Consider the following 23,527-nt stretch of genomic DNA (forward strand, 5'->3'; position numbering starts at 1 on the left):
AGGTCCACTGGCTTCCTCCAGTCGGCAGTAAGGAGCAATTGTGTCCATTGAGAGCCCTGGCCTCACTGACTTTTTCCCTAGGGGAGGCAATGGGGGCAGCCAGGCAGGGTCTCTGTGCTCCTTCCTCCGCAAGAGGAGGGAAAGCCCTGCCAGGCCATATTGGGGCTGTCTGCCCAGGGCCCAGGGCATGGAAGGGGCAGTGTTTCTCAAACAGCGTTTGGGAGCAAATGGCCCTACGGAGCCCGCAGCCCCTCCCTCAGAAAGGAGGAGCTCGAGACGCCTGCGTCCAGGAGCAGCCCATAACTTTCCACCCTTCGAGGGCCCCACCCCCTCCTCAGTTCCTCAGGGATGCCACAGAGCAGCCGCCCTGATCAGTTTCCCGGCCCCTGATCCGCACGGGCCTCTTGAACAAAGCCAGCCGCCCTCCCCACACCCCCATCTCTTCCCCCTCCCCCAGCACGCTCCTCGGCCTAGCTCGGGGGTCCTTAAATATCAGTCTCTCGGAGGTCGCTGTAGTCGGCCAATTCGTAGGCCTGGCAGGTGGCGCCCTCGGCCACGTCGTGGGGGATGCCTAAGGACACGGCCTCCACCTCCGATCGCAGGGCGCACGCGGCCTCTGCGCGCTGCGCGCTCCCGGCGCGGATCTTGTGCGACAAACTGGAGACCTTGGCTCGCAGCTGGGTGGTGGGTCTCCGGAACGGCCCTAGCAGCCTCCACTCGCGGAAGGCGCAAGGCGGCTTTCGACGGCCGGCGACCGGAGCCTGCACCTCGGGCGTGCCTGGAGAGCCGGGGGCCGAGGGCGCGGTGAGGGCCAGCGGGGCCCCGGGGGGCGCGGCGCCCGGGCAGGGGGCGCAGTCGGGGCGCAAGCCGTCGGTCGAGGCCCGCCAGTGGTGGCCGTAGACGCGCCAGAGGGGGCGGCGGCGCCGGCGACGATGGCACTGGCAGCGCAGGAGGCGGAGGAAGGCGCGCTTGAATTCGCGGCTGGAGCAGGGGTAGATGAGCGGGTTCACGCAGCTGTTGAAGTAGCCGAGCCAGAAGATGACCTTGAAGACGCCCTCGGAGGGCTTCAGCTGCGGGAACAGGGAGCCTGCGGGGAGAAGAGGCTGACGCTAGTTAGCTGGTCCGGGAGAGGGAGGGCCAGGCAGCCCCTGGGCGCAAAGGGACGACCCTTCCGACCCTCCACGGGCCCTGGCTGAGTCATCAACTAGGGACTTTCAAGGTTCTTTCTCTCCGAGGGGTCCCTGATCTAATCTGAGGGATCCATGAAGTTGGATGAGGAAAAATAATCATCTTCAGTTTTACTCACATCTACCTCAAATTGAGCATTTCCCTCAATGATGAGTGTAAGTGACAAACCGGAGTAGCGTTAGACAAACCATATGAAATCGCCATTTTTGTAGCTCAAAACTGGTGCCACCTTGGCAGTTTCATATGGTTCAACCTAATATGAGCAGGTCTGCAGATCCTTTCCTGTCACATTCAGTTGTTGCAGATGTTCTGAAATATTCTCTACGCTCCTCACTATCTGGGAATGACAGTCATTAGAACACACCACTAGATCTTGTTATTTAGTGCCTTAATGTAGGAGCATATTTATTACTACATCGCAAATTTCATGTAAAAATATTTTGACAAGGTTGTCAATGAAATTGGTTTCATTTGCAATCCTTTGTATGCTTTTGAAAATATGACTCTCAGAAGGGCCCCATAGGCTTCTCCAGATGCCCAAATAGTCCCTAGCACATAAAGGGTGAGAACCTCTGAATTAGATGTTGACCAAGGCTTGCCCCATGCCAGGCCTTGCTCCCTTGCTAGCAATGTGCATAAAATATCACAGGACCGCAGGTGGCGTGATGGTGGTGCTCAGCACGTGCATGTCTGAGCGGGTCCTTCCAGGGGTCTCACAGGAGCCGGCGAGGATCAGGAAGGGCAGAGGGTGTTAGGAGTGGAAGGGACAGGGGGCAAGAGGATTTGGGGCCTGGGAGTGTCCTGTAGGATACACTCAGAGAAATTCCTTTGGGACAGACGGTGAAGGGTCTTAAATGCTGGGAAGTTCAACTTTTATTTTGTGGGTAGCTAGGAGCCATGGATATTTTTAAGCAGGTGAGAGAGAGAGCCTAGAATTAAGCCTCAATAAACACAGTGCCCATGGGCTATCAGAATGCAGGACAGCAGGGCTGTCCCAGTGGAAGTGGTCAGGGAAGACTTCTGGGATGGCTTTGACGGGCAGAGTGCTGGGCAGGAGGGAGTGCGGGCACTGGGCTCTGAGCTGTGCTAGAAACACCTTCCTCCCCACAAACCTCTCCCCTGGCATCCCAGCATGGACCCGAAGGAGTCTTGTCTCCAAAAGGCACCTGACAAGATGCAAAGATCCAGGAAGCAGAGGCCACTCTCTCATCCTCAGCAGCAGGGGCAGGGAGCAGAGGCAGGGGCGTCCCATCCTGGGCAGAAGCTGCAGGCGCTTGCCAGGCTGAGTGGTCCAGGGGTAGGGGTCCTTGACAAATCATGGGACCTGCTCTCTCTCCCCCTTGCCCCAAAAGAAATAAGTGCAGAGTCCCCTACAGAGGGGGCCTCATGCCCTTCCTTATTACCCACCTCCCACCATCTGGAGAGTTCCCAGTGCTAAGAGACACTGTGGAGGAAGAGGAAGGTCACGTAGCACAGCAGGGAACAGGCGTTTCAAACCCTGATCATGCAGTCCTGAGCAAGTTTTTTGGCCATCTAAATCTCACTTTCCTTTCCTTTGAAATACAGATAATAATATTTCCCTGGAAGGGATTTTGTGAAGGTTCCTAAATTTCAGGGCCCAGCAGTTAGCAGGCTCTTAATAAACACTGGTGTGTCTCTTCACTCCCCTCTCCCTGTTTCTGTGGCTTTTGAGAGGATGTGGTATGTCAGGGTGTGTCAAGGAGAAAACTCTAAGAGCAGCTGTCCCTGGAATGTGGGGGCCACCAGGGTTGACCTCAGCCTCCAGGAAGGCGGCCCTCCGAACAGCACCCCTCAACGGCTGCAAAGTAAGATAGAGTGCTGAAAATAACTTTCTGACTCAGGCCACAATTCTTTTATATTTAGCCCAGCATGACAAATCAGTGGACTATGCTTTCAGCAGCAAGCCTGAAGCCGGCCAAAGGGCATTGTTATCAGTGTGGTTTTGATTTGGATTGGTAGGCGCCATGGCATACTGTAGTGTGGCCTGGGCCTTGCTGTAAATATTAATATTCTAATTTATGCTCAACCGACCTGTGCAGCTCGCAGCTGGGAATTCCTTACACACAAAGGAGCTGGGATTCAAACTCAGCCTTTCAGTCCCAAGATTTTCCTACTGTGTCCTGCTGAGGTTCTGTCTTACTTTGGGTTCTCCCAGAAGCAGTCCCGGAGACAAGGATTCAAATGCAAGTTGTTAATTTGGGGCGTAAATGAAGTGGAGTGGGAAAAAGAAACAGAGAAGAGAAGGAAGCCAATAAAAGGTGTTATCAGGCTAGTCACCACCATGGGCAACTGGCCCTTAATCCTACTGGGAGCTCTGGAGAACAGGAACCTCAGAGTTATCCCCCCAGTGGGGTGAGGGAGGTGGGATCCATACACCCGTTCCCATCAGTCATTGGTTGGGCTGCTCCCTCAGGGTGTTAATTTCTCCAACATCCTGCCTGCTGCGTGGGTGGACAATGACGATCTTGCTGGTCAGAGAAGGCCCCTGGGCAGAGACACAGGCAGGTGCTGCGGTGGAAGGTGACCCATGTGCAGGGGAGATGGGCGGGACACCGACAGCATCTGCCACAACTTTGTTTCATTTGCTCTCTGCCCGCTGTGTGCAGGCATCTTTCCTGGAAAATACAGGCGTCTGCGCCTTGGGCTCCAGCTTCCACAGGCAGAAGCTCCTTTGTTCCCCTGGCAGATGGCAGTTCTGAGACCACACCCACCTCTGCCTGGAGTGCTGCAGTCTACCCCTATGCCTCCCCGCAGGCCTGCCTCCCTCTCCCTGCTGCTCCCCCAACATTCTCTCATCAGCCTACAGCCTCTTGCAAGGATCTCTGGGGTCAGAGGGGCTTGTGGGAACTTCCCTCCCTTTGTGTGCCACGGATGAGATGGGTAACTGCCCGAAACACCTGAAAATGGGCACTTGGCTCATGGGCATTGTCCCTGCAATGCTCCCTTCTGTGGCGGCATCAGGGGACAAGCCCCCTTCTCAGCCACTCCCAGCTTTCTCCTCCCCCAGCCACTCTGCATGATGGCTAGTCAGGTCGACCAGTTGCCTCGTCTATCTTGCCATCTCATCGCTCTCCAGCTTTCCTGCACAGGCCTTTGCCAGCTCCTGTAGCCCAGATACAGGAAAGCCTCAATGGGCAGGTGGGGGCTCTGAGACAAGGCCGCTGTCTTGTCTTGGCAGCCTCCTTCTCTGCCCCAAGCTGGCTCCCTCTCTCACTCCCCACATTGTTCACAGCCTTTCTTGTGGGCATGAAGCCCAGCTGTGCTAACGCAGCTTGGCAGATGTCAGTGGAAATAGAGGCCCTCGTGGGTTGCCCTCCCTCAGCCTCCCGCCTCTCCACCCAGGCCCCCAGCATCACCCCCTCGCTGTCCTTTCTCTTGTGCCTCCTGCTTCTCTCTGCAGTCTTACTTCTGTCTTCATGTGCCTCAGCTAAGTGGCCACACTGACTTCTCGCTGCCCTCTGGCTGCAGTGGGCTCCCCATCTTCCCTCTGGACTTTTGCACATGCTTATCCTAGAATGCCCTTGCTCTCTCCTCCACCTGGTAGTGCCAGCTCCAGTGGCACCTCCTCCCGGAAGCCTTCCTTATACCGCCCCCTCCTGACCCAGCAGAATTCGTTGTAATCCCTCCTCCCTCCAGCACATCTACTCACTTCTAAGTGTCAAGAACACTGCAGGTACCTGTCGGTTTCCTGTCTATCTTATCCTTAAGTGGTAAGCTCCCCACACCATGCGTGGCACACTGTAGGTGCTCAATACATCCTGAGCCCTCTCTTTCTATGACACTCTGCATCCCATCCATCAGCAACTCCTATTGGTCCCAGACTCCCCCTACTTTGCGCCCCCTGTTACCACCCCAGCTACCACCATCATCTACCTGTGGTGCCCTTCTAAGTGGGCTCCCTGCTCCTCCCGTGTGCCCCGGTACCCTGTTCTCCACACAGCAGCTGGGGGGATCCTCCTAAAACATAAATCTGAGTATTTCATTTCTTCACTTAAAACCCATTTTCCACTGCTGACTGCAGCTTCCTCTCCTCTCTCTCTTCTCATCGGTACTTGGGCCTTCTGCCAGCCCCCTGGATTTCTCCCATCCTCTCTGCTCGGCTGAAACTCCTACTCGCTCACACCTCAGCCGTTCTCTTCTCGATCGTCCCACGTCCACGTCCTTCTGGATTTGGGTTGTCCTTACCCAGACAGATCCTAACTCTGGAGCGATTCACGTACTCCCTCAACATGCGTAGGGTCTCCGACCTCAGCCCGGTGTCCTGGGTTTCCAGCAATCTCGCTGCCCACCCTCAGCCTGCTCTCCCCTGTTCCAGCGACAGATCCTTTGAGCCTTTGCTCCTCTCTATAAGCCTTGTGGCTGCCCCTCCGCCTTCTCCAGAGCAGCTGATCCCACTTGCTGTTTCACAGAGAAAACAGAAGCCAAAGAAGTGGGCATTCGCTCAAACCTCCCTCACCCGCCTTCCTCCTTGGTGAGAAAGGAGTCTGTCCTTCCACCCGAGGTTAGTGTCCCTGCTCATGCTGTGGAGCTCTCGCTCCGCCAGCCACTGCGGAGCTTGCCTCAGTCACAGCTGCGCCCTCATTCTCCCCACCCTTCCCATCCACACCTCTCCCCCATCTGCTTTTCACCTTCACTCCACTGCTCTGCCCACAGCCCACCCCACCCAAGCCCCAACCTGTGGATACTGCTCCCATTCAGCCTGGATGCCTCTCATCTCGCTGTGGCTTCCAGGATGCCACTCTTGGATTTTCTACCCCATGTCCATTTCTCTTGCTGCCTCATCCTCATGTCCCCCCTGCTAAATGTAAGAGTACCCTTAGAAGAACAGTTTTGTCATCTCTTCTCTTCGCTTTCTCCTGGCAATTTCATCCTAATGCTGACGTTAGGCTGATAATACTCACAATTCTATTTCCAGCTCAGACTGCTCTCCCAAATTCCAGACTCATAGATCCAACTGCCTTCTGGACATCTCCACTTGGGTGCCAACTGGCATCTCACACAACCTGCCCTCATGAAGCTAACATTTCATTGGGCAAGACTGATAATACACAGGATAAACAAGGAAAATGTAAACGTATCAGATAATAAAACATGCTAAGGAGGAAAAATAAAGCAGGAAAGAAAGATAGGAGGTGTGTGTTTGTGTGTGCGTGTGTATGTGTGGGGCGGTGCTGGGGGTGGTGGTATACATGTTGGATAAGGTGGCCAGGGAAGACCTGCTAAGAATGTGACATTTGAGTAAAGAGCTGAATGAGGCATGTGGACATCTGGGGGAACAGCAAGTACAAAGGCCCTGAGGTGGCCCTGGCATGTGTTCAGAACAACGGCGAGGCTGCTGTGGATGGAAGCCTTTGCTTAGTCTGGCATCTCATTTTGTTTACGTGGCTGTGACAGCCCCCAGTGGTCCCCTGTCCTCTCCACTCTCCACACAGCTGCTAAAGGCCTTTTCCATAAACTGGTTTCTCTCCTTTCCCATCTGAAACCATGAGTAGCTTCCAGCAGCTCTGAAGAATAAGCCCAAACTTTCTTGTGTTGCACTCAAGGCTTTTTAGGACCCAGCGCTGTCTTTGTCTTGCCTCCCTCCAAATTCAGCCACATGACGCCACAGCAGGTCTGCCCACAGGAGGTGGTGCCCTCTGTCTTTCTGCTTGGCTCCTGCCACTCCCACAGTGCTTTCTGCTTCCTCCCACCCACCCCTGCAGCCTCTGGCCAGGCGTCCCCGCTACCAAGCCTGGGGTAGGTGCCTTTTCACGCATGCCTGCATTTTAATAAAATTTGTTACTGCTCTATCTACTCTCCTAGACTCTAGATTTCTTGAAGGCAGGGATGGGATTAATTGTTCTTTTCATCCCAGCCTGTAACACAAGTGCCTGACCCAGAGCAGGGGCTGTAAAATATTTGTTGAATGAAGGAATAACGGTGTTTGGGTGGGTGGCCTCTAAAGTCAGCAGGAAGAAAATGGGAGCTAACGCTTTCTGAGTGCTCAGTACCTCCTGGGCTCCATGCTGGGCCCCGTATGTTGTATTTCTTATTTAATTCTCATGGCATTGGCATCCCACTTTGCGAAAGATTCTAGTTATCTCCAGAGGGTAAGCGGCACGGTCACGATTTGAACTTAGCTGGTCTCACTCTAAAGCACTTGGTCTTTCCGCAGCATCACGTAAAGATAGAAACAGATCTTCCCTCAGTCTTCCCTGGATCCTGGGGGTCAGGAGCCACAAACACTCGCTTTATTCCTCTGGTAGCTGCCCCACGAGCAGCATGCCCATCGCCACCTCTGGGCTTCTGCACAGCCTCCTCCTCTCTCCACAGCGGTCTCCCTCTTCTTCAGACTTGGGCCTAGAGCCCCCTTCTCCAGGAACGTTTCTGTGATTAACCCCACTTCCCCGGGCATCTGAGGAGGTAATAGTGGTTTCTGGAGTGTGTGTGCCTTGAGCACCCCTCAATTCTGCGCCCCCCCAGGCTAGGTGGCATTTGTTGGCCTTCTGTATGGCCTCCAGGCTGCCCAGTGGGGCCTGCCACGTCAGGTTCAGCTCCTGTGCATGCAGGTCCATCCAGAACACTCAGAAGGCCTGGGCCGCTGCCTGCTCCTGGAGCTGCGTCTCAGGAGAGAATGTCAAACAGACCCCAACTTCCTGAGAGGAGCCCCAAAGAGCCGCTTGGCCATCTCCTCTCCCTCCTTCAAGTCTTTACTCAAAAGTCACCTTCAAGGTTTGAAGGCAATGCTGTTGGTGCCCTGCCCGGGTGCCCCCAGCCCCCAGCTGCTGTGAGTGTTGGCTGCTAACGACTCCCAGTTGCCCTTTCTCTGAGGAAATTCCCTCGGCCAATGGGAGCTGCTTCTACTAGAAGACACCTCCCCACCAAGAGGGCAGCTCACAGCCAATGACAGACTGACGTGGGGACCGAAAACGCCAGCCCCTCACCTCAAGGTGGAGCAATTCTGTGCTTCTGATCTGGCTCCAGGGCTCCCAGCAGGCCCAGGCTGAGGCCAGACTTCGAGACCACATCCTGGGTTTAGCTTTTTCCTACCTCATCCCACTTCTCTCCCTCCCTCCCTCGCAGGTGCCTCCTGGAGCCTCCCTCAGTCCATCACTTGCTTAAGAACCCTTGTCTCAGGCTCTGCATCTAGGAACCTGACTCAAGACACTCTTTGTGTGGACGAGTCTTCAAGCTCTTTTTCTCAGTCCCCAACCTGCAATCTAGGGATTATCGCTTGGTTGCTGTCTCAACTCTTCTGCCCACTGCTGAGAAAGCAGGGCATGAGTATGCACATCTGTGTCCATTTCCCCCACTCAACAGGCAGGGTGGAGTGGGCAAGTGGACACATTTCCCGCCCAGGAGAAGAGGCGGTCAGGACACAGGGAGGAGACGGCCACAAACACAACTCTCGCCTCTTCTCTCTGCTTCTTGACGTTTTCTCTCATGTGAAAATGTCAAGCTTGTTCCCATCTGCCTTCCCCCATTGCCTATATTGGGGGGCCTCTGTTAGGAGTCTAAGCTAATACCTAGAGGGGCCACTGCTCAGAAGAGGCCCTCTGCTGACACAGAAGAGGCCCACTCTCTGGAATGTTGGCTGGGCCAGCCTGGCCTATACACATGGTTGGGGAAACTGAGGCAGCCTGTGAGGTTGGCGTATTTGCAGCCTGGATCATCACAGACCAGTCCCCTCTCCTAAGGAACAGCAATAGCCAGGTCCAGGAGTTGCTGAGATGCCACTTAAGGCTGGAGCTGACCAATCTGGCCAAGCCTCGCTGAGGAGTGACAGCTCGGAAGCCAAGGGGCGGACTGTGTGATTAGCAGCACTCTTTTGGCATCACCAGAAAGGAACTTGTTCTTGGCAGAACGTCAGAATTCACAGCCAGCCTTGCTCATAACTTGCAGCCAACCATGAAACATCAGGCTGCACCCCAGCCTTCCTCCTTCCCACCCCCTCCATCACGAGTGACTTCTATCCACAGGCGGCCATTCTCTCGGGCCAGAAAGATTTAGAGAGGTTAAAAATACCACGTCCTCCTAGATATTCAGGTCTCTTACCACCAGCAGGGCTAGGAGAGAGGGAATTCTCAGCCCCAACTCCCTTCTTCTCTCCCAGTTTTCTCAGTTGCTCACTCAGTGGCTCAGACTCTGGAGCTCAAAAGCTCCTTTCCCAGAGAGGCTGGGACCTTTGCCCCCAGCAGGCCTCTTGGCTATATTCTAAAGGGTCAGACAAGCCTCTCTAATAAGGCACACATGAGCTGAGACCTGAAGACCCTCTAGGGGAGTAAGCCATGCATCTATCTGAGGAAAGAGAATTCTAGACAGAGGCAAGGCCACATGCAAAGGCCCTGAGGCAGCAGGGTATCTGACAAGTTGGAGGACAACAAAGAAGTGAGGATCACTGGAACAGAGAAGGGGAGGGGGAGACGGGTAAGAGATAAGGCCATTTTGAAATAGAAACAATCATGGAAGGCTGTCAGGAAGAGATGACCTGGATAGGGTCCAGGTCTCAGATGGATTGTAAAGGCATGGAGGGGTGAGTTGAGGGCACTGTGGGGCTAGCTGTGCCAAGCCAAATCTCTTGAATTCCTTGCATTGCCAATTTTTCATGGTGAGAGGTAACTGGCGGGTCCTCTGGCTTGAGATGGACCAGGAATAGATCAGAAGTCCTTCTGTGCCCCCACGTTTGCCTCAGGTTCCCTGGGCCCCCTGGGGCTGACAGAGAACCACTGGTCTGGCCCTGGACACCCTTCTGCAACTGCAGGGATGCGGGGGGCGGGGGGCAGGGGCAGCTGCTAGAGCCACAGAGGCTGCCTGGTGGGGCCCAAGGCAGGGAGATGAGTCACAGACCTGCCCGAGTCCTATACCGGGCCCCACCCACTTCCCTTCAACTCCTTTTCCTTCTCTTTTCCCTTCTCTTTCAGCCTTCCCTTTCTCCCTCTTCTTTCTGCTCTTTGTCGTCCCTTCTTAACTCACTTATTTCCTGATGTGTGGCCTTGGAGTGGCCGCACCCCAAGTTCTGAATGTCCAAGGCTGAAGTCCCTGCCAATGGCCCTTGTGCTCAGCTGAACTAGACCCTGATCTGAGCGTGAGCCTCTCTGCCCTGGGGCCGTACTGACAAACGGCTCATGGGTCTGAGCAGATCAGTGCTCACGTAGAGGAGAGAGGGTCCCCAGGCAGTGGGTGCCCTGTCCGGGAGCCCCAGCACTGAGCTGCCCGAGCATCGCCCGCCAGGCCCCAATGCCGGCTCTCAGGGGCCCAGGACCCTGTTCTGCTGGGTCACCACCCCCAGGGCGAGGGCCGGCAAGTCCTCCAGCATCCACGGGAGGCCTCTTTGGTGGGCATACAGCTCATGAAGCAGGTTGGGGCAGGGCTCAGGCGGGGCCAGAGATGGGCTCAGGAACTCAGAGACTTTCCCTTGAGGGGTGGGCTCAGGGCTCTGGGGGTCTGCAGGGGTCTGTGAGAGGGTCAGGCCATGCGGGAAGTGGTCATGTCCCATGGCAATGCTCAGGACCCCCTCATGGCCGGGATCCAGGGCAGAAAGAAGCATGGAACTGAGCCTGGGGGATGTGCGCAGGGGCTCAGGCGTTTGGTGAGGTTTAAAGCATAAACATGGCTGCCAACTGACCCTTTACTGTGGCCCCAGCCTGACCTCTGACCTGGGCAGGAAGTAACAAGGACTCTGGAGCCAGAGTTCTTGGAGTCCAATCCCAGCTCTGACATTTAGGATTACGATTAAATTCAGAATATTTTTTAAAGAGTAAGTAGCAGAGATATTCTTGCCAGAAGGTGAAAAGGAGGAAAGATTACAGTGAGAAGGTGGGGAGGGGGTGAGGGCGAATCATTTCTAAGAGAAGCTGTGGACACATCTGCATGCTGTGTGTGGGCAGAGGAGAGGTGGGAGATAGGGAGGGCCGAGCAGTAACTGACAGAGTAAGATCCCTTGTGAAGGAAAGGGGATTGAGAGAGATTCAGAACTGACAGGGAAGCTGTAGGACTTCTGGGGACACCCTGAGGGCTGCCCTGGGGAGGAGGCCTGATTATGGAAAGTGTGATTTTTCTTTAGCGAGTGCTCAGCCAGACGCTGGTTTGCACTGGCTCATGAGAGCTGACTGTGAAATTTTCAGGAATTTTGCAAGCTGGCTGATGTTTCTTTGGTAGCTCGAAACTGACCACGGTGGGAATATTTAGACCATGGTAATGGGCAGACACTACAGATCAGCCCTCACCCCAGAGGCACCTGTTAAACATTTATCAGTACACGAATGTGTACCACACGGAAGAATGGCCTGACTCAGGGTCCGGGGCTCACAGAAGTAGGCGGAGGCAAGAGAGTTAAAGATAGGAAGAGAGTGTGAAGCGATGGATCATGAGACTAGCTGACCAGGGAAGGGAGGCCTAATTGACTGGAGGACAGGGTGAGGGGCAGGGAGGTGAAGACTTGGTCACGGTTGGGGTCAATGAGCAGGTGTAATGGAAGCAAGTGAACAGATGGACTCAGGTGGCAGAGATTCACTGAGGATTTGGGGGGAAGTAGATCAAGGTGGGCACATGGGCCAGGGCACGGCCCTGGGAGGAAGGGAGGAGGGGGAAGTACCTGTAGTCCCTAGGCTGGGGTGTCAACAGAGGGTCAGCCTCTGTACAGTGGAGTTACACCAATAACCAGGGTAGGGATGCCAGTGGAGAAGAAAGTGTGTGACCCCAATGCCCAAGTCTTTAATGAATGAGGTAGAGTGATCAACAGTTCATCAAATGTTTGGGACAAACATTTCGGCAGGAGTTGGGCAGAGGACAAAACCCTTAGGGGAGGAGGGATCTGTGCTCAAGGTCAAAAGTCCATGCCATCAGTGGTGTATTTTTCTTTTACAAAAAATAAAATATATTTCCTAGCTCTGTCCACTGAATCAGTGACCAACTCAGCATCAATGAACAGCCGAGAGCTCAGATCGTGGCCTTTAAAGGATCATTTTCCACTAAAACAGACTAGAGCTCTTTAGAAAAATGGCTGCTTCCAGGTCCAGGGCAAAAAAAAAGTACAAGCTGAGCCTGAAACATCTCATCAGACCAGAAAGCAGGAAGTGCTCAAGACTCTGGGTTGTGCCAAAGGTCTCAGGAACCAACTGGAAAGGTCACCCACTGGCCAACCCCCAACTGTGATGTCTGTAATGTGTGACAGGTTTAAAAATCACCTTATTATGGTACTAAAAAAATCCATTGGTCCCCTTTGGAAAGACTGCTAGGGAATTGACTCTTCTGATAAAGGGGAGCATCAAGCAGCTCTCCTGCTTCTCCTGTACAGACCAAACAGCTATTTCAAGTAACCAAACAGCTACAGGAGAATTCTTTTTAGAATTCTAATGAATAAATGACAGAATTCGGATATCACCACTTTAAGCCCCAGTGATATTAACGGGTCCAGGGCATGGACCATGGCTGCTAAAAGCAGCAGGGGAGAGGCTGATGGGACACTTGATAACGGATGGATCAGGCTGACCGCAGAACTCCTGATCAATCTTAACATCACAAAAGAGAAGAATTCGTGACCAAAACACTGAACTTGAGTCTGATCAAGACAGTTTACAGGAAGTGCAGGAAACAGAGGGACACCTTAAAGGGGACGCCAACTCGAGACTGTGGGCTAGTCCTTAGTTTCTTCACCAAATAAATCAAAAGAAAAAAGGTGGGGGGAGAGGAATCTTATCAATTCAAGAAACTTTCCATTAAAAAAATGAAAAAAAAACAAAAGCAAAAACCCAAACCAAACCCTAGCTCATTGCTTATTCACAGTTATCACTCAATAAATGTTAGCTGTTTTGTTTTAAAATTTTTTTAGATCACATATGGGCTTTTTTAGGTTAGGTCACCCCCAACCCATAATTAGTGAGGATGGTTGGCTTTGAATAGAGGGCTGTTATGCTAAGCGAAATAAGCCAGTCACAGAAGGACTGCATGATTCCACTTATATGAGGTGTCTAAGATAGTCAAATTCATAGAATCAAAGAGTGGAATGGCGCTGCCAGGGACTGGGGGGAAGGGGAAATGGAGAACTGCTAATCAACAGGTATGAAGTTTCAGTTAAGCAAGACAAGTTCTAGAGATCTGCTGTACAACACTATGCCTATAGTTAACAATATTGTACTGGATACTGAAAAATCTAAGAGGGTATATCTCATGTTAAGGGTTCTTACCACAATAGAAAAAAAGAAGAGGTCTGTGCTTTGCCACCCAGACCTTTGACATGGCAGGACGTGAAGAGGCTGCGGGTTCCGCTGCTTCCCCCCCCACACAGATTTTCTGGGCACCGACTATGTGCCAGGTGCCACAAAGGCACAGAAAGGAGACATAATGCCAGCCTCTTCTTTAGGCTTTTGGGCCAGGGGACAGTGATGCCTGCCCCCCCCCCCGCCCCACCCCGCATCTGCAGGCTCCTGCACGACCTCAGGGAGCCTGTGCAGATGAGTCCTTCGGCCCTAGGCCAACACTTGGACGCACACGCTGAACCTACTGGTCACACCCAGTTGCCCAAGTGTGCCTTCTCATCTGGACACCAATTCCTCAGCATGGCTCACAGCCTCCTCTTGCCTCCTCCCACCCTCTCTCTCTCTCTCTCTCTCTCTCATTAAGGCGTAAGATACCAATAGTCTATCTTAAGTCTATAAAGTATGTACATCTTAAGAGTACAGATTGATGACTTTACATATCATACACCAATGTAGTTACTGCCTAGATCAAGATATAGAACATTCCCAGCCCTTTGGAAGGTTTCTTTGCACTCTCCCAGTTAGCACCACCCGCCACCCACACACACCCAAATACACACACACACACACACACACACACACACACACAGACATATAACCACCATCCTGATTTTATTCATCATTGATTAGTTTTGCCTGTTTTTGAACTTCACATACACAGAATCATATGCTATGTACACTTTTAATTTCAGATCTGGCTTATTTTGCCCAGCATAATATCCGTGAAGTTCATCCAAGTTGTGGGCATCAAGTTTGTTATTTTTCCTAGCTATGTAGTAGTCTAGCCAATGAATACCCTACAGTTTATTTATCCATTCTCCTGTTGATGGATAAAATTCTTGCCTCATCTAGTGACCCCTCTTCTCATAGACCCTACATTCCAGGTCTCCTAAACCACAGGGCACCCCACAAATACCTCTATTCCTCTATGGCTACATATGTATGGTTTCCTCTGCCCTCACACTTTATGGTATGTGTAAGAATACAGACAATTACAGTGCACTGTGAGAAAGGTATGTGCAGTGTTTGGGGAGTACCTAACTAAATCTAGGGGGGTCAGGGAGGCAGCGATGTCACAGGGCCTAGGCTGACGGTATGAGAGGGAGGCCCAGGCATGGCTCACAGATGGCTGGAGGTGAGGGCCTGGGACACTGGCTGGACTGTCCTGAGTGTCCGGATATCAGAGCCTCCAGACAGCTTGTACACCTTGAGGTGTACTCGGGAGGGGCCTGTGGGTTCTGAGCCTCTGTGGCTGCTTTGCATTACTGACACATTGGGAGGCCGACTTGGAGGCCGGTGAGGCTTGGTGGGTGCTCAACAAAAGAGCTGGGAGTGCAGGCTGGGGGTCTGCCCGTGGTTGTGAGGAATGACAGGGGTGGGGCTGTGGTGGTGTGTCTGTGTGTGTGTGTGTGTGTTTAGGTCTCAGTGGACAGGTCCATCTCTGGGCATGGCTGGGAGGCACTTGCCAGGCAGGCCACAGCCATGAGAACATCAAGGGGAGAAGTGGCCTCTAGGTGCCTGGGAGGGGAAGGGGGCTCTTCTACAGATGGGTGCCTGCCTGGGGCAGGGTTTCTCCAGTCCCTGGTCCCCTCTTGTCCACAGGGAGGGAGACTGGCATTTCTATACCAAACGATTGGCCAAGACCTCTGGGGGTGGGGGCTTCTTGCACTAAGTGTCCGGAGGCAGAGGCTTTAATCAGGCGATTTCCAGCTGGCCCCACCCTGCACCATGGCCCCTTGCTCGGGGGTCCTCCATGGAAGTCTGCAGGAGGCAGACCCTAACTGATGCCCCTCCCATATGCACTCTGCAAGTTTGGGCTCCTCTAGACATGGGGCTAAAGGATCACTGTGAGGAGGGACCTTTACATAACGTCTTGTGATTTTCCAAGGCACTCAGTCCTGCGCCAGCTTGCAGGGGTGAGGGCAGGGGGTATGTATTTGTCATGGGCAGGGCTGCCAAGAGCCCCTCCTCCAAAGACGCCAAGGATTGGTGACCACATACTTTATCGTCCAGACTAGAACACCTCTGAGAGTGAAAATGGAGCACTACCAACAATCACACGGGTCAACAGGCATAAACCAGGCCTGTCCTGGGCAAACCAGGATGTGTGGTTATTCTGCATGGAGCAGACGGCTCAGCTGGGCATCAGCATGGAAACCCAGGCAGGTGGGCGCCTTCTCACAGGTGCGAGTGGCACTTCTTGTGTCCACAGACAGCTCTCTGGGTCCCCTAGAGGAGCCGGAGCTGCCCTCCCTGGCCTTGCTACCCGGAATCGCAGGGTCGGACACGTGATGTCTCGGGTTCATTGAGCTGACCCTCTGCCTGCCTGCCACACGCCCTGCAGCTGCTCCTCACAGGGAAAGGGGGCAGCCGGAGGTGTGGGGGATGACCCCTAGCCCCTCTCTGGGTCCTTAAAGATTTTAAGTGCCCGACATCTGTGTCCCAGTCTCTCCTGGCCAGTGACCTAGGCCCCCAGAGGCCTCACTGTTCAGGACATCCCATCTATGTCCCTCTCTGCTGCCACTCTGGCCTGACCCACAGCATTTCAAGTTTATAGACGGCAGTCCACAGCTCCCTGGGCCAAAGTCCCTCTGGGCCCCAGGGCCCCAGGGCCCCCTTCCTAAGGCTCTCAATGCCCTCTGGGCTGTTCGGGCTGCTCACTGACTATGTCACTGCTGTGTTTGGGGCTGCTGCTTCCACTTGGCTTTGTGTACAGAGGTGTGGGTGAGGGGCAGCCAGGTCTGCTCGACAACCCCCAAGTTGTGGCCCTACTAGGTGCCTTCATTTCCGTGGCCTATGGCCTTGCTGGCACACACTGCTGGCACACACTTTCTCAATCCCTCCATTGCTGATGCTCCTCACACTTGGTCTCAGGACTCCTCTTGGCTACCCCTTTCTCTGCCTCTCTGGTTCCTTCAAAGTGAGTGCTCCCCAAGGCTCCATTCCCAGCCCCTCTCTTCTCTTTGTCCTTCCATCCTCTTTCTGGGAGACTGTACCCCATGCGCCTGCTTCTGCAACTGCGCCATCCTTGGCCCTCTTATCTATGTTCCAACACCCTCAACCCTCCACCACAGACTGGCACCTCCTACCAAGATATGCCAGCCCCTTGGATTTGACATTCACCCAAAAAGTTGCTGCTTAGAATGTTCCTTGTCTCTTCAAAGGACTCTCCCTCCTCCCAGGCCTGGGCCAAGTGCTGGGGGGAGTCAGGACCTCCTGTCCCCCTCCCTCCCGCACAGCCCTCAGACCACTCCTGCCCCCACCGCAGGCTCTGCCCTCCTGTTCTCTTTGCTGCCCTGGCCTCCGCCACATCACGGCAGATCAGAATATTCTGTTTCCCTGCTTGGCCTATGTCCTGCTTGCTCATTATTGCCAGATTCCACTCAATTCAGCTCCACCAGCGGTCCTGGGCTCTGTTCCGGGCCTGGTGAGGTGCCCTGGGAGGCTGCGCACAGCACAGACTGGCAGGAAGGAGGAGACAAGGACATCCCCTGGGTCCCCAAGCTAGGTGTGAGGAGAAGCAGCAGAGAGGTAGGGACTGAGAAAGAGCAGTGTGTGCCAGCAAGGGACAAAGGCCATGGGAAGTCAGGGATGACTTCCTGGAAGAGGAGGGCACGTGCACTGGACCTCAAAACAACAGTAGCCTTTTGCAGTCTTGATTGTAATAGTAAAAAATTAGAAAAACCGAACACTTAGCAGGACACTGCATCAAGACTCCATGGAATCCTCTCAAATAGAATGCTACATTGCTGCTAAAATGGACCAGCATGTGTAAATCTCAACATAAAAAGCTGGGTGAAAAAGGCAAATTGAAGACTGATATGCACAGCATGGTGCCATTTATATCAATCCTAAAGACACACAAAACAATCCTATATATTATTATGGATACAGATATTCCTGGTAAAAGTATAAACATATGAACGGGAGTGATAAACCCCAGATTCACCTCTGGGGAAGGAAGGAGAAAAAAAGGAAGGATAGGAGGAGGGAACTTGGTTGTGGCTGCATTCTACTGAAAAGAGAGAGAGGAAGGGATCTGAGTCAAATATGGCAAAATGTTAACATCTGTTCAGTATGGGGGGTTACGGTGCATGGTATTTGTTATATTATTTTCTCCTTATCTGTGCATTACCCTGTAACCAGAAATCTTACAAGACGTTAAAAGACCATAAAGGGAGGTGGCATTCTACACATGTACAGGTTTATCATTCCCTACAGGGGGCCAGTGTGAACCAGGGGGCAGTGGGGGAGGATGAGGGCACCTGGGACAGGGCACAGTGGGGCCAGGCCAGAGCAGGGGTTGGTTGGTGGGGAAAGAAACGGGGGTGGTGGGCTTGGGAGGTTCTAAATTCTGGGTGGGTGGGCTCCTAAAAGGGGGGCACGCTGACTTCCTCTTGCCTGCCTATTTGCACCTCCTATCCCATCCATCCCTCCGCCTACCCCGAAGCAGCCTCTGGCTGGATAATTTTCAAGATCTATTCATTCCTTATCTCGTATTGGGCATCCACTACAAAGCAACGGCTCACATGGCACTCCGGGCCACAGTTATAATCACACATAACACCTCACTGAAGTCTCACAACAGCCCTACAGGTGGGGATTATTAGCATCACCACCATGCCTATTTTATATGAGGAAACAGAGGCACAGGGAGGCTCAGGAATTTGCCGGAAGTTATACAGCTAGGAAGGGGTAGAGCTGGGATTCAAACCCAGGCTCTCTGGTGCCAGAGCCTGTGGTCCTCCTGCTGTGTTCTATTGCTCCTCATATGCCAGGCACTATCAGGGCACTGTGGATTCCGTGACAACACAGCCCTGCCCTCGCAGAGCTTCTGGGCCAGTGGGGGAAGTCAGACACCAAACCAAGCAACACCCAGATGTGACTACAGCTAAGGAGCCAGTACAGGAAGAGGGCCTGTGCCCTGAGGGAGAAAATGCAGAGGACACACTGAGACTGAGGTGTCAGGAAGGCCTCTCCAGAGAGACGATGACGTTTAAACTGAGACCTAAAGGATGGGGAGTCACCCAGGAGCCGGTGGGGAGGGCAGGCCAGACAGAGGGCAGAGCGAGTGCAAGGGCCTGAGCTTGGGGTCAACAAGGAACGTGAAGAGGGTCAGAGGGATCTGAGGGTGCAGTGAGCAAGGGGGAGGGCAGCAAAGCCATGAGGCCAGAGAGCAGGCGGCCATCACTCAGGGCCCTCCTTACAGGAGGGGGACCACATGTCAGGTTTGCCCTCACTGTCTGGGTTCATGCCTGTGGTCCCTGCATAAATATTCATAATGTCTCATTTTGGTTTAGACCATAATAAATTTGAAGGTCACCCTCTCACAGGCCACAGAGGAGAGTTTGAATTTTGTTCCCAGGGCAGTGGGAAAGCATTGAGGGGTTTTCGTAGAGAGCAACACTCTAATTTATAACATATAAAGATCACTCTGGCTGCTGCGTGGAGAGGGCCTGCAGCGGTGCAGAAGGGAGGCCATTGTCCGTTTCCTGACTCAGCTGCAGAGCGTGGAGGGAGCAAGGCCTGGAAAAGGCAGGGAAGGCCTGGGCTTGGGCCTGCTGAGGTTGCAGCAATGGGCGAAGTGACTCAGGGCAAATGCGTCCCCAGAGATGCTGTCCCCCTTCACCTCCCTGTGCTGATCCAGCCCCAAGGCTTCCAGGAGGGGTCTCGAGGGGTGAGAGGAAGCCCCTGAGAACAGCTGCCCACCTTCCAGGACTGCGGGGGTTCTTGTGAAAGAGATAGGATACTTCCCCGGAAGAACTAAAGGACTCAGTAAACTTAAGAAACCATGATGAACAATATTAATTTTTCATTTGATAAGTTGCCCCATCCCTTTCCTTCTCACCCCCACACAGCACCCCCACCTCCAAGAGGAGATTTCAGAAGTGAGAGCCCAGGGCATTCACAGGTACCAGCAGGGGAGGGTCTTCGGGTGGGGCCAACTTCCAAACTGAAAAGCTGGGAGAAGGTGGGTGGCTCCTGGTGTCTGCTGATGTACATGTTGATGGGCCAGGGCTTGTGGGTCATGAATGAAAGGAGGTCCACTGGCTCTGTGCATCTACTTCTGGGAGTTGGCATTTATATCCCCGGGGGGGAGGGCTAGGAGGTAATATGTAGACAGCATATACACTGCCGAGCACATACTATGGCAGATGCCCACACAGATTTCCAAGGACATTTTATATTTAGAAGGGTCAGGAGCGAAAAATATGCCTGGGGCTTGTAATGGCAACGAAGAGGGGAAAGAACAGAAAAGTAAGAAGCTTGTAAAATAAATCTCGCAAGCATGAAGACACTCTCGTCTGTCTCGCACAAAGTGGCGCACGCACTCCTGCCTGAGAGACCAGGGAGGTCACTAAGTCAACCTTCTATGTTCAGGTAGAGAGTCACCCCCACCTGGGAGGGCCATCAAGTCCGCGTGCCAGGAAGGCACAGCCACAGGCTCAAGGAGGAAGGGAAGGGGCTGATAGGAGAGCGGTCACTCACCGAGGGGCAGGACGAAGAAGAAGGGGAACCAGCAGAGCACGAAGACACCCACGACGATGGCCAGCGTCTTGGCCGCCTTTTTCTCGCGCGAGAACTTGAGTAGGCGCACCGAAAGTGAGCTGCGGAAGGTGTGGCCCTTGGCGCTGCGCATCCCGTGCGCCCCGTCTGCGCCCATGCTGGCGCCGCGACAGTGGATGCGCAGCACCACATCGGAGGCCTTGCCCCGCTCGCGCTTGACGCCTGCCTCCAGGCTGCGCGTAGTGCTTCGCGCTACCACGTACACGCGGCAGTACATGACCACGATGATGGCCATGGGCAGGTAGAAGGAGCACAGGGAAGAGAAGACGGCGTAACCTGCCTCCTCGGTGATGCCGCAGAAGCGCTCGTCAGGGGGCACCGGCTCCTTCCAGCCCAGCAGCGGCCCCACGGACACCACGAGGGCTACGGCCCAGAGCAGCGCTAGGATGGCGGCCGCCTTGCGCTCCGTCATGATGGCGGGGTACTTGAGCGAGTGGCGCACGCCCACGTACCGGTCCACCGAGATGGTGCAGAGGCTGAGGATGGAGGCCGTGCAGCACAGCACGTCTACGGCGGCCCACACGTCGCAGAAGGCCCGGCCGAAGGCCCAGAAGCCCAGAACCTCCATGGTGGCCGAGAAGGGCAGCACCGTGGTGCTCAGCAGCAGGTCGGCCACGGCCAGGTTCACAATGAAATAGTTGGTGACCGTCTGCAGGTGGCGGTTGCAGGCCACCGAGAGGATGACAAGCAAGTTGCCCGCCACGGCCGTTAGGATGAAGGCGGCCAAGAAGACGCCCACGCCCACGCCCTGCGCGCTCACCACCAGCCCCTCGACGGCCGCCGTGCCATTCACTTCGCCGCCAGCGCCCGCGCCCCCCGGCTCCCCGGCGGAGCTCCGGTTGTCCTCGCCGCTACCCGCGCCCACCACGCCGCCGCCGCCGCCGCCGCCCGCGGCCCCCGGCACGCCGCCCACTGCCGGGCCCTCCGAGGCGGCCGGGCCGCCCGTGCCGCCCCCGCTGCCGCCTGCGCTGGAGCCGCCGGCGCTGCTGTCCGGCCGCGGTCCCTCGAAACTGACGCTTAGGAGGTCTCGGAAAGTCATCTCAACGCGCGGCCGTCGGGGGCCGGGCCCGGGCGCAGGACGAGCGACTGGCAGGGAGAGGGGCTCCGGGCATAGCCGCGGGGCTCCAGGTGCAGCCCTGCGCGCCGGTCCCGTCGGGGTCCTGCCCAAATTCCTGTGACGCGGAGCGCGGTTGCCCGCGCACGGAGCGGGGCTAGCCGGGGCGGCTGCAGGGGCTCCCGGAGGCCGGCTGCGGAGCCGGACCGAAGAGCTGGGGCCGGCGACGCGCGCCGCTCTCTGAGCGTGCCCAGGCGAGCGGGCAAAGCGGCGGCTCCGGGGCCGGGCGGTGCAGGCGGCGGCCACTGCGGCGCTCTCAACTGGGCGCGGGGGGCGGGACGGAGGAGGGGCAGCGCCGGGAAGGAGGAAGGGGCGGCCGGCACCGAGGGAGGGGGCGCCCCCCTGGCCAAGAGAAGGGGCTCTGCGCGCTGGGCAAGCGGGCGTTCCGGGGTCCGGAGGGGCCGCGGCGCTGGAGCACACTCCGATCCCACTGCAGGCACCCCTGCCTCGTCGTGGGTGCCCACGGCCTCTCTTTCCTCTCGCAGTCCGCTCCGCGCTCCCTCCCGCGCCCCTCCCGGGCCCCCTCCCCCTTTTCCTTCAGCTGCGTCCCCCTTCCTCCCGCCCTTTCCCCAGCCTCTCAGTCACTTGCTGGTGCCCTTGGGCGCGCGGAGCGTAGAAGGCGCGATCCCCGGGTCCCCGGGCTCCCGGCTCTGGCCGCCAGAGAGCAGCAAGCGCCCGGGATCTGCAGACTGCGGACTCGACCGCGCAATGCCTCGGCAGGTCGCCTCCTGGGACTGCCTGGGCGCATCTGCCGCAACTTCTTTCTCTCAGGCCACTGGCCAGAGAAGGGTCTCAAACACTTCTGTCCAGTGCGGTGGAGTGGAGAGAACACTGGAGGGGGTCAGATGCCTGTGCTGGCCTGTGATGGGCGAGGGGACAAGAGATGATGTGGTTACAGCCTTCGGACCATGCTCACGACGCATCAGTTTGCATATATCAACTTCTGCACTGTTACTTTACTCCATATCACTCCATATCAGATGTCAGAATACAACTTCCTTACTGCGCTAAATAAGTGGCCTCGATCTGGGGAGGGAGGTTTTTTTTAAGTGCTGGAGGGTGGGAAAGGCCACTTGGCCAGGATAGTTAAGGGGGGGTGGCAGACAGTCTGGCTCCAAATCTAGGCTCTGCCCGGTATTAGCTGGGTGACCTCTTTGTGCCTCAGTTCCTCCTGGTAAAGTGAGGATAAGAGTAGTGTCTACCTACGGTGTGGAGGCTGAATGAGTTATATGTGTTGGGGCCCCAGAGCAGTGCCTGCTTTTGTTAGCTGAGTGGGGCTTGGCAGGGCAGGATTTGAATAGGGAGGAAATAGGGCAGAAGGAGTGTGGAGCTTGGGGACACAGGTGGACGGGAGGGTTTGAGGAACCTCTTGCTGACTAGCAGGACTGGGTAGGGAGAGACAAAAAGAGATCATTCATTTGGCTAATGTAAAAATACTAACCAGGCTAATGTCATGTGGCAGACACCATGCTGGACACTGGGTGGCAGAGGAAGGAGGAATTGCAGGGAGGATGATGCCACCATGTAGGCACAGGATGAGGAAGGCTTGAGCCATGCCAGGGAGATGGGGGCCTGTTTGGGGAGGTGTCTGGGAGGGGCAGAGAACTCATGGCCTTGGTGCCCACTGGCTGTGGATGACATGGGGGCAGGATGTCTGAGAGTCCTGGATGGGAAGGTGCTTTGGAGAGAAGCAGAAAATGGGAGAAATGTTGATAGATCGGCAACCTCCACTCACACCCCTCTTTCCAGGCCAGGAAGCCAAAGCTGTTATAGTCACAGCTTAGAAACAAGTCTTCTAAGGCCCTCAGCTCCCCCCTCACATCTTCCATCTTTTACTTGGTCTTTGGGAACTTACCATGGAGAGGTGAAATGAAAGCAAAGGGTCTTATGAGGATTACTTGGCAGCTGACCGAAAGCAAAACCTGGGGTTTGGGCTTCTTTGAAGGAGAGGGCCAGAGGGCTCTGGAAGGAGAGGCCAGGAGCTCCAAACATGGGAGTGTTGGATAGCAGGCTCTGTGTCCATGACTGGCTGCCATCTCAGTGTGGGACGGGGTAATCCTGCTGGAGTACATCTGATTGTGGGCTTGTTCAGTTTTCAAGGACGACTGGGCATAGGAGACAGAGTTAAACCTAAGCTGGGGCTGAGGTGGTAGGGGGCTACTTGACAGGTGTCACGTTCTGTACCTGATTCTGGTCTAGAGCCAACAGAAGGCTGGCTGGAGGTGTGCTTGCCAGCAGAACCAGTGAGGAGGCATTGTGGGATAGGGTGCCTGGAAGCAGAGGAGCAGCCTCACTCCATTTTGGATCTTGGAAGTCCTCAGAAGGTCAGCAAGAGAATTTCAGAGGTTCTAGAGCTCTAAGGAAAGGAACATGGAGGGGCAGGAATTGTGAGATTGTCCGT

The 23,527-nt window shown here is 55.0% G+C and overlaps 1 protein-coding gene across 1 annotated transcript; it reads right to left on the minus strand.

The window, feature by feature from the left end:
- Positions 1-450: 450 nt before the first annotated feature.
- On the minus strand, positions 451-21,417 carry ADRA1D (adrenoceptor alpha 1D). Its single transcript, XM_058563145.1, has 2 exons — positions 19,935-21,417; positions 451-1,087 (listed from the first exon to the last, which is right to left on the minus strand). The coding sequence occupies exons 1-2, from the start codon at positions 21,049-21,051 to the stop codon at positions 486-488; spliced, it is 1,719 nt and encodes a 572-aa protein (XP_058419128.1). The 5' UTR covers positions 21,052-21,417; the 3' UTR covers positions 451-485.
- Positions 21,418-23,527: the final 2,110 nt, after the last annotated feature.

Source organism: Diceros bicornis, chromosome 19, assembly GCF_020826845.1.
Source record: "Diceros bicornis minor isolate mBicDic1 chromosome 19, mDicBic1.mat.cur, whole genome shotgun sequence".
Taxonomy (NCBI): Eukaryota; Metazoa; Chordata; class Mammalia; order Perissodactyla; family Rhinocerotidae; genus Diceros; species Diceros bicornis.